Source organism: Ochotona curzoniae, unplaced genomic scaffold (genome assembly GCF_017591425.1).
Source record: "Ochotona curzoniae isolate NIBS_2020 unplaced genomic scaffold, NIBS_Ocur_1.0 contig_4612, whole genome shotgun sequence".
In the NCBI taxonomy this organism is placed as follows: Eukaryota; Metazoa; Chordata; class Mammalia; order Lagomorpha; family Ochotonidae; genus Ochotona; species Ochotona curzoniae.
The window spans coordinates 7335041-7350932 of record NW_024466343.1 but is presented as its reverse complement, the minus strand read 5'-3'; the positions used below and the strand labels follow the sequence as shown (position 1 = coordinate 7350932).

At 40.6% G+C, this 15892-nt stretch overlaps 1 protein-coding gene across 2 annotated transcripts in view; it reads right to left on the bottom strand.

The window, feature by feature from the left end:
• Positions 1–15892, bottom strand: part of ST6GALNAC5 (ST6 N-acetylgalactosaminide alpha-2,6-sialyltransferase 5) — a 173818-nt gene that overhangs the window by 18452 nt on the left and 139474 nt on the right. The window contains exon 3 of one of the 2 annotated variants that reach the window (XM_040987217.1): positions 2744–3153. The exons of the other annotated variant lie outside the window; for it this stretch is intronic. Within the exon in view, the coding sequence (XP_040843151.1) occupies positions 2744–3153 (410 nt within the window). The remainder of the gene's footprint in view (positions 1–2743; positions 3154–15892) is intronic. 2 annotated transcript variants of the gene reach the window in all.

The following is a 15892-nucleotide window of genomic DNA, read 5'->3' as shown; positions in this document are numbered from 1 at the left end:
GAAGTACACAAATTAGGTATTCCACACTTTGTGTATCCTCAATGCATGTCTTGTTGGGTTTTGAGAAGAAAGACATACACAAAGAAAATACTATCACACACTAAGTCTTTGTTTTAATTTAGATAATTAGCTTTGTTTTGAAAGGCACTGTTTTTGACTTTCCTTTTTCAGCATGTAGTACCCTACAGGTTATTATAGATACATAACAGTCAGTATAGTGTTAATTTTTAAAAGTTTTCTAAAGGCGACTGGAAGAAAGTTTATAGAAGTAACAATGTACTTAGTTACATTACAAATTCATAATTATGGTTTCTCTGAGTGGGTGTGTGGGTGGGCCCTATAAGATGGATGTTTCCAGAAAAAGTTACCATTAACCAATTAATAATAAAAAAAAAAAAACCTTGGTGTCTTCCTTACCAATACTACTAGAAACAGAGACTTCCCTAGAATTTAATGAATAGGTTTTGTCTTGATGTAAGATGATTTCCTCCAGATCCTAAGTGGCCCAAGGGGATGATGATTTAGTCTCTAAATGATGAATTTAAAATAATGAATCCCTAAGGATATCCAGGGCAATGTATAATTATCCTAAATAGCTAACCCTGCAGCAGAGGATCATGAAAAGTTTATTTTAACAAATAGTCATTATGAAAAAGAGAGAAAGTGTTTCCCCCTGAAGAGGCAGTTTCTACTGCGTTTTTGAATTTTCCAGCCATAAAAAAATGAAATAACTCTAGGCACCTCAGGCCCCTTCATCTCTTATAAACTTCTTGGTCAAGAACTCACTCAGATAAGGGGCACTCTCTGTATTTGGGGGTCTTAAGGGCAACATTGTCATGGAGTTTTTGGTATCTTGTACCAGTAACCAGGATGCCCAGAGATATCCACTGGCAGGGCTAACCTTGACCTTCTGTTTGACAATAACAATTTTCTCTCTCCTATTTTTCCCAGACCCCAGGCCTTCTCTTGCAGGTACGAGCTCTCACACAGTCATAATTTTCCAGGGTTGAAAAAGTTCCTTCATACAAAAAAATTGGAGGTGTATTTGTCATTCCTTAAGACACGGTTCTCCAATAGTGAGCTTCCAAAAAATAGATTTATACTTTATACTCATATTTTTACTTAATAGTTTTAACATAAAAAAGACTCAATAGTTGTTTTTACATGAAAGAGGAATGATATTTTTAACTGTACATTAATTGTAAATCCTGTGTTTTAGAGCTAAAGAAGCAGGGACTTTTGATTTTTTAGAGAAGGCCACCGTGTCCTTTTCATCAAAATTCTAACATGTTACCCAGTCTGAGCAAGGTCACACACCTGGGGAGTGATGAAGCCAGATCTCCAACCCAGAGCTGTGTATCTGGGCCTGACCACACTGCCCCTGTTTGCAGCGAGCTGTTCTTTATGCTGTTCAGGTTTGGCCAGCTCATGATCCTTCATCTCTCAATTTCTTGTGCCAGTCCCCTCTAGTCCTCCTGACTTTAGCCATGGCTGGCTTTTTTCCATCTCTCTGAACATTCTCTCAAGGGCGATCCCATGGTCCTTAAGTAAATTTCTCCTCCTTTCAGGTCCTTCCTTAGGTAAATGCAAACTTATTGGTTGGAGATTTAAGTTAAATACAGGTTATTGGAAAATGTTTCTGCTATCTCCTAGACTGGTAATTTTTAAAAATTTCCAAACTGTGGTGGAAAGCACATCTCACATCATAGTTCAGAATATGAAGGTTCCAAAACTTTCATAGAAATTTCATATTATGAAATCACTGTATAGATTAAGTTTTTGTGCCAACCTGCATCTTGTAATTTAATTGTCCCAAATTTTGAAGTACTCCTATATGTGTTTTTCAATTAATTCTATTTTTAAGTGTGTGATTCAGTGACTTTTAAAAAAGCACATTTACATGTGAAAACCACTAACTCCAGGATATTTTTCAGACCTCAAATAGAATCTATCTCTACCAAAGTGAAATAAAAGTTTCATGCAATAATACTTGGACTTACTATGTATGATGGATGCTGAAGTGGTCTGTTCTATTCCATTCCATTTCATTCTACTTCATTCCATTACTTTAGAAAATAATCTTTCAAGGCTCACTGCATTGATTTCAACTCTCAAGACCGGGTTGTAACAAAACATTGTCACAGGTCACAGAGTATCTCCCTGCCTCACGTGTTCTAGCACCGTTCTCTTCACTGGGCATGACCCTCAGCACAGCCACCACTACCTGGTGGATGCCTCTGCTTTTATTTTCTTGGAGGGCAGGCTTTTGCTTTTGACCATTTCTCCAGCGCCAGGTGCATTGCTAAGTGAACAGTTGGTACTCAGTAAATATTGGGTTGGCTGAATAAATGTTTGCCTTTAGAGGGAAAAAGGAAACCCATGCACTTCCTTTTGGATATTGTTCTCACGTGTAAAACAAAACCCGTGAAAGCTTTTATACTGCACTTTTTTACTTTTATCAATGTTGGTCAGCAGCTATGCAGCTTCCTTCTTACAAATAGGGATTAGGCCCTGAATGATTCACACAATTGTCTCAATAGATCATGTCCTCTGGCTGTATAAATTCACTTGTAGCAGTACCATCACCGGAAGGACCCTTCATGTGACCACCAATAATGACATAACCAGCAAGGTCTGCAACAAAAACCCTTAGCCAAAGTTTTGCTTCTGTGGAATCAGCCAACAATGACCTGTCCTCACCCTCCCTGTCATGCCAGCTGTCTCCTCTTCTGTGCCACCGTACCTGTCTTTGCCTGTCTCCTGCTTGAAGAGCTCATCGAACTGCAGCATCTTGTGGCGTGTGATCATGAAAGCCTTCAGCTGTGGTAACACCTGGCTGAGCAGTTGCAGATTGTTGTAGACCTGGCCTTTGCCGTCCCGCCGCATGTAGCTGCTGGGGCCCCAGAAGATGAACACAGTGCCTTGGCTCACATTGAGTAGGTCGTGGCGGTTGCGAAGGATCCTCTGGATGCTGGAGTGGGCGATGACCCTTAGGCTGGTGCGATTGCCCACGTCACGCCCATAACCACGTGTTGGGGCATCATTCATACGAATGACACATTCTGTCTGGTCAATCTGGGGTCCTTGCCGACTGCGCAGCAGGTGTCCTGAGCTGGTCACCAGGGCACAGTCCCTGCAGTGCATTCTCAGGGGCTGGAAGACATAGGGAGAAGAATGTCAGGAGCAAAAGGGCCTAGCAGGTTGTTTCCCTGTCTTGGGAACAGGGAACTAACTTCCATCTTCCTCCATCATACCAGGTATAACAGCATTTCTGCTCTGACATCACAGACTAGCACATTCTCTTCTACGGTGGTGACAGGCAGCATCAGACAAGACAGAGAGATCAAACACTGATGTGTCAGTCATTGAGCTGGGGCTTTGATGATAGTAAATGACCAAATCAACACATCAACCCAGCAAGGTAGCTCTTGTGCTTGCTTTACACATGAAGAATCTGAGGACCAGAGATGGTGAGAAATTTGCTCAAGGATGCATGCATAGCAAGTAATAAGTCAACTTTCAAAAGGACTAGCACTCTGAATCCAAAGTCACCTCCAGGTCAAAGTGAAGGCTAGATGAAATTCTTGTGAAGAGAACTGATACTATCATGAGTTAAGCATTTACATCAGTTTTCTTGAGTGCTGTACAAATTCTAACACCCAAGGTAATCATCATCTTGGAATCACATGGGAAGTGGTTTGAAGATTTAACCCCTTGAAAGCCTCATTTGCACTGCGCAGACCTCAACCAGGAATCCCAAGAACTGCACTCTTCCCTCATCTGTGAGGGAATGTGTCACGCAAACGCTTGTGGCAAGTAGTGTCCACCAAAGTCCACGCCAGTAACAAGATTCAATTCAACACCCTGCACCTGTGATTTGCTTTATGAACACCTAAATTTTAACAAATTAAACTTTCTCTTGTTCATGTTTAATGAGAGGTATCTCTTAGCCGCTATTTGAAGATCATGTAATTAGGGCCTAAGGCTAAGGCCAGCAAGTGCACAAGAAAATGACAGTCAAGATGTTCTGAAGGGATGTTACTTTGCTGGAGTTTCCCCAGAGCCTCTGCCCTTCTCTGTTCACTTTGAACTGGGAGCACTAGCTTCCTGCACAGCCCCAGGAAATCAGATCTAATTTAATATTGTATATTTAGTTTTGCATCTACACCGGGAGTTTCCTGAGCCATGTCTCTGTCTTCACAAGTGAGTCAAGAGTACTCAAGGGCAGCCACCTGCCTTGTTTCCGCCACCTATCAGTCATGGGACTTGGCAAGTCACTAACCTTTACAATTTCAGTGTCCTAGTATTTACCTGAGAATAAACTCCCTCTTCTATCTAGGCAGAAAAAAGATGATACGAAGAGTACTAGACTAATAAATTTGAAACTGCCAAGAGTTGGCCTATAATATAACAATTGTATACAATTGAACTCAATCCTTATCACAGGACCTGCCATAGTAATCACGCAACAAATGAAAGGTGTGCTCTTAAGAGGATCAAAGTGGACCACATTATTGTCGTTCACTACATTAGTGCTCAACACCATGGGTTGACAATATATGCCTTTGCTTGTGAATGGTGAGAATCTTAAACTTCATTTAACACCTCATTACTCTTAGCTGCCAGGCACTGTGCTAGGCAGATTGCAAAAAATGGGAAAGGCAGAACCCTTCAAAGCTTATACTCTACTGAAGGACAGAGGATCAGTAAAAAAGTGTATTAAAGTCCAGCAATATTGCAAGAGGGATCTGATATCTATTGAGTGTTTTTATTTACCAGGCAATGTTCTGAGCTTTTTATCTAATTCTATTATTAATCCTTAAAATACTTTTCATTATCATTCCCATTCTACCAATGAGGCTATCAAAGCATAGAATGGCAAAGCAATTTGCTAAGATTACAGTCAGAAAGCAGCAGAGCTGAGTCTTGACCCCAGCAGACCTGCCTGCAGAGCTGGTGGGGTTGGATTAACCATTGTGCAGTGCAGTGGAATAAGTAGCCAGTGGAATAGGTTATTGCCTAACAGGGAGTTAGCCTTCTTTCCTTCCTCCAGGAACCGTCAACGATCCTTTCTTAATTAGCAGTCCAGTTACTGCTCTTGAGTCCTGGTTATATGGATGCAGTAAAATGGCAAGGAGCTTCTATTCAATATTCTGTTTCTTTGAAGATCATTCAGAATGAACTCATTGAGCAGAATGCTGAGTCTGTAGTGGTGAAATGTGCAGATCTGATCTTCCGTTTGCGCAACAGCTACATTCCAGATGTCCAGAAAGTGATCTCTGACCCAGGAAACTGCTAGAACTTTCAGTAAGGAGTGCTCTTGATACCATGGCTGAACTTCTGATGCAAGGGGCAACTTTGGTATGCCGAGGATGGGGAAAATATTTAACATTTTTATTGGCATATCTCATACATGGATGCTAAAGATGGAGGATTTTTCTGTAGTATTTTCAGGGGTGAAGTTTCCAATATGAGCTGAATACTGAACTTAGTGCTGTTGATAAAAGGATGAGAAAAACCTTGTCTTTTTAAGAAATCCATGTTGTGGACTGAGTGCAGACAAGAGGAAGTGCTGTCATATCATGCTAACAGTAGAGACAGTTTAGAAGATGAGATTGGAATGGAAGCTTTCATGACCCAAACAGACCCTTGATGATTCTTCTTCCAGCTAGTAAATTCTGCAGATAATCAGGGTCCCTGTGAAATTGTGGTTCCTCAAGGAACCATCCTTGAAGGGCGACACATCCTGTGACAAGCAGTGAAGAGATGTTCTGCTATTTTCCCAGTCTCTTTCTTAGTGTGCACTGTGGATTTGCAGTGTAGCAATTTTGGAATAAATGTCTTTATTTAAATTTCTGTGTAAGATATAACAAGCTTGATACATCTGTCATAAAATTGTCAGCTTTTCATCAAACAAATGTGGAAGGTCATGAGTTTCTACAAATGTCAGTGAAAATTTCAGTAGAAAAATATTCCCATTATTCCCCATGTCGTTTCTTTTTTTTTTTTCTTTTCATGTACTTTCTAGGTGCAAATTCATGTGTATTCACTTTAATTCTCTTGGAAATACACAGTTCTTGGAAATGACACATTCTCTTAAATCAAATAAATCAAATATACACATCTGCCTTCCACAAAAGGTGACTTCTTTGTGTGTTTTTTGCATGTCTTTAAATAGATTGGTTCCCCTCTCTTTAAATCTGCCTTTCAAATAAAAATAAAAATATATAAATCTTAATAAATAAGATGCAGATTGTTGGATTCATTTTTGTGGATGTCTATTGGTCGAATTCTTTTATTATTATTATTATTATTAATTTATTGGAAAGTCAGATATACAGAGAGGAGGAGAGACAGAAAGGAAGATCTTCCGTCCAATGATTCACTCCCCAAGTGAGCACAATGGCCGATGCTATGCCGATCCGAAGCCAGGATCCAGGAACTTCTTCTGGGTCTCCCACATGGGTACAGTATCCCAAAGCATTGGGCCGTCCTCGACTGCTTTCCCAGGCCCCCAGCAGGGAGCTGGATGGGAAGTGGAGCTGCTGGGATTAGAACCGGTGCCCATATGGGATCCTGGTGCATTCATGGTGAGGACTTTAGCTGCTAGGCCACGCCGGGCCCTATTGGTCGAATTCTTTAAATTCTTGCCTTTTGTAGAGGGCTGTATCAAGTCAACATCAATAAAATGCTAGAATTTTTCTCAACAAGAAAATGTCATATTTTCTGTATTGTAAATGTGATTGGAACAAACCCTCCAAAAGTAGAAGGAGGAGAGGTCGGTGGCATAAGATGAATGATAGGACTAAACTTTGAAGTGTGTTGTTTGGATTTGAAGGCTTTGGGGAAAATAGTCTCCATTAACCAGAGGTGATGCAGTCTAGTGGTCGGCAGGGGAAAAAAAAAAGTGTGCCTGTGAAGGATTAGGAGAGGGTTGATTTTGGAACTCGGTAAATCTGCCATACTGATTCTGCCACTTTTAGGGTGACTAACCAACCAGGTTTGTCAGGATTGTCTGGGTTTTGTCATTGAAAGTTCCACATGCTGGGGAAGTCCTGTGCTCACCATGATATCTTTTCATGGAGAAGCCCAATTAAAAATTTCCTGCAAAAATGATAAGGGGCATCTGCAGATATAATATTATTCAATAGTGAGTCAAGAAAGTCAGTGTCTATGCTTGACTTTCTCACAAATGAGGGAATTAATTTTCTCACCCATTTCAAACAAGCAGAAGATCAACTAGACACTTTTGTGCCAGATGACACTTATTGGTTTATTTATTCAAAAGAACTGGCCCTATCACTTAATATGCTCCTGAGGTTCTATACAGCTCAGTAAATGTGCTTCATGAGGTTACTTTGCCAGTTCACCCAAGGTCCCCAAAATTCATAGGCCCTGCTGTTTCTCATGATACTTACTGGAATTAGCCTTTATTTTCTTGTGTGACCTATGATTTCAAGACATTGTGTCAATTATCACTGAGAAAAACATTCTGGAGAAAGTTTCCAGCAGCATCTCTTTTTGCCTCAGCATTAATGATTCTGCTGTGATTTTCACAGCTCAAACTGATTGACCAGTGACACATATGTCATCTGGTGATATGCCAGAAGCACATGTGCTGTCTCTTCTCTATGTCCTTGACCCATAGAAAGGCAGCTTCAAACCCTTTTGGGAAAAGCCTAAAATGGCTGTACCATGTTGACTCCTTAAGGTCACTGACACCGTAAGAGTATGCAGGGGTCCACCTGTTCCAGAAAGCTTTTTTTTTTTTTTTTGTGATTCCTTTCCAGCTGCCTGAGCTCTATGGTATCAATTACCCATCCTTTGAGTTATGCAGATGCATCAAACAATGCCAACATGTTGAAGTCTGAATTATGCCTTAAGTGCCTTTTGGCAAGTGCTTCCAATAAAATGACAATAGATGTTCCAAATACAATGTTACACTTCCAGCAGCTGAAATAAGCATGTATCAAGGGCTGAACCACTTCCAAAGGAGGAAATAAAGTCTGGTCTAAGCATTTAGAGAGACTGATGATGCTTTGGAAGCGGACTAAGAATTATACATAATATGTGACCTAGCTTCCCAGGAGATACCTTGTTCTCTGAGAGAACTGTGTCTGTCCATACCATTAGAACACATAGCGTTTTAACAATATGGGTGGAAATGTCCACACTCTAGTGAGCTGGGATTCTGATGCAGTATTTGCAGGTTCTTCCTTTAAGTACTCAAATGCTAGGTTGATGAATTCGTGAGACAAACTTGGGAAGGAGAGACTCTGCCAAGCTTGTGAGACAGAACCTCATCAAGAATGCAGGATGGGAGGCAGCTCCCTCCCAGGGATGTGGTGCCCAGCCAGCTCTTTTCTCTGACTTCTCCCTCATGGTATCCAGACTTCTAGTTCTGTGGGATATTTTCTTTAAAATCTCATTTGGTGAGGTTCTCCATCTAGTTATTGGTAGGAAATAAGTTCACATATATTAGGTCAATCTCGGTAAATCTCTCTTTCATCCTGCATTTAATTAATGCCAAACAAATAGATGGATGATAAGTGAATAAATGAAACCCAACCTCTTGATTTCCTGTCTTCTGAGAAACATTATGTCCTGAGACACAAAAAGCAGATGTGTGTGATGCCCTAATAACTATTTGCCCACACCCAAACTCCTGATACTGATGCCACGGGAGGAAAAGTAGAGAGTGGGCCAGAGAATCCTGCCTACAAGGAACAAGGCTGTGAGCAGTTGCCTCATGGCAGCTTCTGGTCCAGGGAGCTCTAATGGCCAGAGCCCAGGTCACTGCTTGAAATGAATGGCTAGCTAGGAAAATGGCCTAGGATACAGCAAATACCATTAAGCCTAGCCAGTTATTAATTCCCAGTAAGAACTCGATGCTCAGGTCATTAGAGCTGTTGTGAAGTAAGAAATGACCAGGATAGTCCACAGCACACTGGAGCAGCTACCTACTCCAGGCAGCTCATGCTCAGAGCTGTGGTCTAGAGTGGCACAGGCAAAAGAACGTTGGGCTGCCCAGCTCCTAGCAAGGAAAGTTTGGCTCTCCAGAGGAAATGAGCGTGCACACACACACCCAGGCACTGCACATACAAAAGTTCTTATTTATTTTTGCTGTCACTTTTGTTCTTTAATGCTTTGTAAGCATTTGCCATTATTTCTGAAGGCAGGACAGTGTCTATAGCTCAGTGGGAGGCTCATGCATACTTTATAATGCATAAATGAATCTCTCCTTCCACCAACCCCAGACTTCTTTATCCCATCAGGAAACAATATAATAACTCAAAATCAGGAACTGGGTTGGCATGACAACTTTCATCAAGACTAATTCCTTTGGGCTGAAGTATCTAGAACAGTATCCTTTGGGCAACTAAGCTCTGGGAATCAAGGTCTGATTTTCTGTCACAAGAGCGAAAGGAATTCTTCCTGTGACCCAGCTGGTCTTCCACAGCTTCCCTCAAGAGAATAGAGCAGGCTAAGTCAAATTTAACTTGACATTAAAACCACTCAGTTGATGTCCTTGCAAACATTTGCAGCATGGCAATATCAGACTTCAATTCTTAAAATTCAGATTTATTTGAAAGAGGGAAGGGTACTTTACAGCATAATGCTCATTAGCTCAGTAATGAGCCTGGTCTTGCCCTGGGAGCTGCCCTTGTAATGTGGAGCAAACATGAGATATATTAAAGAGCTTCAGGTGTTTCAAGAACCCCTGCACTTTCCAATCTGATGTTTTCCTGTAATTACTGGGCTTTTATTAGCTGTCAATCTCAGTTCAAGCTGACATGATGTAACCCATGCTGGTTTTTAATGTGATGTACTAGAAAAATGTTCCTTGTCCAAGCCACTCCTTCCCCCTTTTCCCCAACAGCAAGCCTCGGTACAGAATTCATGTCCAAGACAGCTGCTCTGTCCACCAGACTTCACCTTATCTGATTCCCACCTGAAACTGGCAAAGGTTGGATGAACTCCAGGGCAGGAGCTGGAACTGAGCAACATTTAAAGTACGGATCTTTGCAGCTCCTGACTTTAAGCCTTCTTTTTCCATGCCTTAGGTGGATAATTTTGGGGCGAGATTATTTAGCATTTCAGAGTGCCATTTTTCTTTTCTCTGTGCATGAACATATATAAAGCTCATCCAAAATGATGGGATTGGAGGAGGGCATTTGGTAAAATCAGGAAGATGCCACTTGGGATGTCTACATCGCATGCCAGAGCCTGAGTCCAAGTCACTGATTTCCTTCCAATTGCCTGGGAGTTCCTGGGAGGCAGCAGATGATGACTCAAGTACTTGGGCCCCATCACCCTCAAGGGAGGCCAGTATAGGATTTCTGGCTCCCAACGCTGGCGTGGCCGGTCTCCAGATGTTGGGGGCCTCTGAGGAGTGAGCATGTAAAAAGGAGTGTCTCTCCAAAGATTAGTTACTCGTCACTAAGGTATTGAAGATTGTCTGCACACCCCTCCTAAAACTGTTCTGCTGTTCAGTGTTAGCATATACATTATTAGAGTTGTAAGCCTGTTTGGACTATCCTAAAATTCGCCAAGTTCAGTAAAATCATGCTTCAATACTATAAACTGCTAAGTATAAAAAATGAAAATAGACACGAGACAGCTGAATAGTACTCTGTAACCATTTTAAGGTGTACAGCAGCCAGTTGTTTATAAACTAAAATTGAAATGTCAGTGAGGTGTCACAGGATGTGGTAAAGAACTTGCATTTTCTAACATATTGGTCACTCAATGCCATGTCAATTAACTCCATAATGTTGTAAATTGTTGTCGATGTTACGTTGTGACTTTTCATTGGAGGGGATGATATTCTGCCAGTTCAACTTTCAGACCAGGGATGGCCTCCTAAAGAAATTGTTGAATTTATCTGGACAGTAAGATGCTGGACTCTGTGCATGGTACATACTCTCAATGAAGGAACCATGACTGGATTTGAACTGTAATACTGCAACAAGATGGAGTAATCCACCATGGGAGGAGGGTATGGGGATGGGTTGCGGGAATCCCAGAGCCTATGAAACTGTGTCATAAAATGAAATTTTAAAAAAGGAGGGTCTCTCACTGCATCTTGCTTGTTTCTCTGCCTTTTGAATAAATTTAGGAAATGAACTGTTTATTCTTACAAGAAGTTTTGCCAATCAAGGGCTTTTCCCATTTTAGTATAATAATGCCTTTACATCTTTTGGGTGTTACTTAGGGAGGTCTTTTTTTCTTAAAAATTTACTTGATTTTTATTTGAAAGTTAGAGAGAGAGAGAGAAGGACACACATACACACAGAAGGAAGGAGGGAAGGAGGGAGGGAAAGAGAGATGAAGAGAGAGAGAGAGAGAAACAGAGAGTGAGTGATATTCCATCTGCTGATTCACTCCCCAGATGGCCACAGTAGCTGGAGCTGAGTCAAACTGAAGCCAGTTGCCCAGAGCTGCTTCTGGGTCTCCCATGTGGGTGGCCAGGGTCTAAGAACCTGCACCATCCTTTGCTGCTTTCCTTGGCCATAATCAGAGTTAGATCAGAAATGGAGCAGAAGGGATTTGAATCAATGCCCTTATGGAATGCCAGTACTGTAGGCAAAAGCTGAGATAACTACTCCACAGTGCTGGCACTAGCTGGAGAGATCTTAACTTGCTACTTGAAATTACATCTCTTTGCAGCCTAATGTCACTCTCTCTTATTATTCAAGCTTTTTTCTTTTTTAAATCACGTAACATTAACTAAAATAATCACAACCATGGATATGTGTGTCTGCAAGTTTATCATCTTTCTCCATTTTTAGAATGTAGGCCTCACAAAATGTAGAATTTTTGTCTTATTCACATGGTATCTTCAACACCAACAACAGTGTCTAGTACACAGAGGTTGTTCACCAGATATTTTTGAATAAATAATTGAATGGTAAAGTATTGTATAACACTTCCCCCATTGCCTGGCACATAGAGAACATGAAATCAATATGCCTATTATCTTTAAGTATCTCAATTCTGCCAGTGTACCATGTATGCTGCTTTTATTTTTGTTTTACTGGATTACTAGGTTTTAATGTCTGAGCATTTAGAATGATGTACATATGTCACCTTTAGCAATAACTGACCCTCAAAGACAGGCCTAAAAAAAATCCATTTGTTTTTAAAATTTAATTATATTCTACTTTTAAAATGAATTTTAAGCAGCCCAGCCTCAGGCAATCACTGATCTACTTTTTGTCTTCATAGATTAGCCTTTTCTAGACATTTCTCATAAATTGAATCTTAAAATATATAATAGCCACCTCCATCGCACCATGGCTTCATTTTCTGCGGTTTTACTTCCCACAGTTTCAATTACCAGTGGCCACTATATCCAAAACTATTACGTGAAAATTTTCAGAAATAACCAATTTCTAAGCTTTATGCTGAATGCCATTCTGGGCAATGTGGTGAAACCTGGTCTGTCCTACCATGGATGTGAATTATTTCTCTATCCCATGCATTCATTCTGCTTATGTTACCTACACTGTCTAGGTTTTCAGATTGATAGGCATTGTTTTATCTCACATCATGAAGAGACGGATCATTTTTTTTTTCCTGAAAAAGAGGGCATTTTTAGGAAGAGATTACATGAGTTTTAGTACAGTGTGTTATTATTGTTGTTTTTCTATTTCACTGTTAATCTTTTACTATGCCTAATTTGCAAACTAAACTTTACCATAAGAACATTCTTACATGTATAGGAAAAAGCATAGTCTATAAAAAATTTGGTACATTCTCATCTTTCGGCTTCTCATTGGAATCTTGAAATGCATAGCCAGTGAGTAACTGGGAATTACTATATTGTCGTTTCTCTCTAGTTTATTTAGCTTAGAATTATTTCAATTCTATCCATTCAGTGGCATGGAACAGTACTTTGTCTCCTTTTATTACTATAATATTACATTTATTGATATACCACATTTTGTTAATCCGTTCATCTGATAGGCATTTGGTTTGTTTCCATGTTTAGGCTGTTATGAATAATGGCATTACAATGATTCACATACAGGATTTTGTGTTGAGACGTGTGCTCATATTTCTTGAGTGTACACTGAAGTATAGAATTGTTAGTCATAACAGGATGCTGAACTCTGCCAATATCCATGTCCACAATGTCAGGATACATTTAAAAAGCAGGATGATGTACTTATGACTGATTATGAAGGACTATACTATTGTTAGGACATGGGAGAAATTAGTAGGGGTGGAGATTTGAGGAGGAGGGAAGGGAAATTCCATATGCTGGAGTCCGTGTGATGGGGGTGGAAGACAGGAAGGTGTGAAGAGCATGGCTCCATTGCAGGCAAGGTTGCAAGGAACTTCCCGCTGTGTGGCAAGGCCCGGTGGGTGTCTCTACAACACCTGAATGCAGCTCTGCCTCCCTTTGCATGGACACCGGACAACCCTGCTGAGTATTCTGTAATCTATTTAGGCATTGTCTGCCTCTGCGGAGTTACTGTTAAATATCAATAGGAACTTAGAAGCTAATGTTGCTGGTGCCGTTTTTAGCCAAAGAGCTATTATCGCTGTTAGGGCTGCATCCTGTGGCAATATGCTAATCAAGGGTGCTAACTCCCCTTTTGATCCTATGCTAATCAAAGGTGTTCTGTCTCCAGGTGTAGTGGAATCTATTCTTTCCCTCTTTCTTTGATCTTTTAGGTCCCTTCCTTCCTTGACTGTCTCAAAACCTAGCTGTAAAGTAATTGTGGTAGGAATGTGCTACTGACTGATATGCATCATCTATTGAAAACCTTTTCCTAGCCAGGCACCAGGTGGTTAACATCCTAGCCTTAGGTGAAACAAATGGCAGAGTTATCTTTGGAAACACCCACTTGACCATGACGTAAAAAGTCTGAGCCAGAGTTTGACTGATTTTGTATAAATAAAGCGGACAGCTTTTGTGCGTAGTCCATTATGATGATGAAGAGTTACTAGTGGTCCGTCTCTTTCTCTCTTTTTCTTTGCGCCTCATCCACGCACCCTTCGCGAGTTCCGAACTCAGCTGGAGCTGGACTCCGGCACCCATAGCCTATAGAACTGCATCAGGCAATAAAATAAATAAATAAATAAATAATTTTTTAAAAAGAAGAACTTAGTCATTTGATAATTTTGCTTAACATTTTTGAGGAATTTCCAAGCTGCTTTACCAATTGTCTATATCATTTTATATTGCCAAATCACAATGCGTGTTTGTTTCTCTACATCCTTGTCAATGCTTCTAATTGTTTCTTTTTAGTGCTAGTCATTATTACGAGTAAGAAATATCGCATTGTGCTTTTGATAGCATTTTTCTAATGACTAATAATGTTGAATGCCTTTTCATGGGTTTCTAATTTCATCTGTATGCCTCATCTTCCATGCCAAAATAGCTATCCTAAAAGCAGGTGAATCTATCAAACCCTGAGTGCAACATTTATCTGGCTTCTTCAAGAATCTTGGCTGAATTGAAATAATGAAGCAGAGGGTGGTGGGTAGTCTCGTGTGGAGAATAGAAGGAAAGAAGGGCTATTTAACCCTCATGCCTAAGTGTGAAGAGGGAGATCCAAAGGGAAAACCAAAATGAGCAGCTGCTGTGAATATGTTAGTATTGTAATCAGATTTCCTAATTAAGATTAATTAATTCATTTACCTGGCTGAATTTTTACAGGAATTTGGTACCTATTCTTTGTCTAATGACAATGAGGAATTGCAATGCAGACAGTAAGGTAGATTGAGCAAAATAAGTGAATGTAGGTTTTACTGAGAAACAATCTTGGGTTTGCCAGGAGTAGTCCTCAAAGGAGGAAGCCTATTGTAAGTACTGCCTATCAGTTGATCATTATTTTGCATAGTTTCAGTACATCAGTGTTCTGTTTTTTTTGGGGGGGTGAGATTTATTCATTTTTATTGGAAAGTCAGGTATACAGAGAGGAGGAGAGACAGAGAGAAAGATCCGTCTGCTGATTCACTCCCCAAATGGCCAAAACAGCCAGAGCTGAGCCAATATGAAGCCAGCAGCCAGGAGTTTCTTCTGGGTCTCCTATGAGGGTGCAGGGTTCCAAGGCCTTGGGCCATCCATTAATGCTTTCCCAGGCTACAATCAGGGAGCTGGATGAGAAGTAGAGCTGCTGAGACGTGAAACCAGCACCCATATGGGATCCCAGCACATGCAAGGGGAGGACTCTAGCTGGGCTCAGAGTTCTGCTTTTTTATGTCTCTTGTATAGCAGTCATAGCTCTTGACATGTTACCTGTCAACCATTTGAGAGATGTGAGTTGAGAAAGATTGTTGACCTGACCAATTAAGGTGGGTTATGTCTATCTGATCAGTTGCTAAGCATTTGAAACATATGCTTTGTTCTGTGCTCTGATAAGATGTTACCTATGTGTATGGAACTCATTGTGTTCCCTATCAATCTGCATTTTCTTGAAGGCAATGTCATTTGTCTAATCAGATGATGTCAGATTTCATACAAACACCTTTATTCCCACAGAGACCTTTTTAAACTGCCTATTGACTCTTGTAACTCTCACAGTACTCTGGCAGTAGTTATCTCAGACATGACTTAGTAATTCTCACAGTGTGGTTCCCAGGAAAGCAGCAATAGTGAAAGAACTTGCTAGAAACACAAATTCTCAGGGCTCACTCCAGATCTCCTTCAACAGCAGTTTTGCGATTGATCCAGTTCTTCGCATTTCATGAGTCCTTAAGAATTTGGATGCATTGTCAAGGTTGAAAATCCCTTGGTCAGGCTAGGAACTTTGTTTTATGTAAGAAACTGAAGCTCAGGGGGATATGGAAGTTATTCAAAAGACACTAAAATGAATTGTGTGATCTCCAGTCTTTTCTCCAGGTATACATACGCTTGTCCTCTTTTCCATCTCTTAGG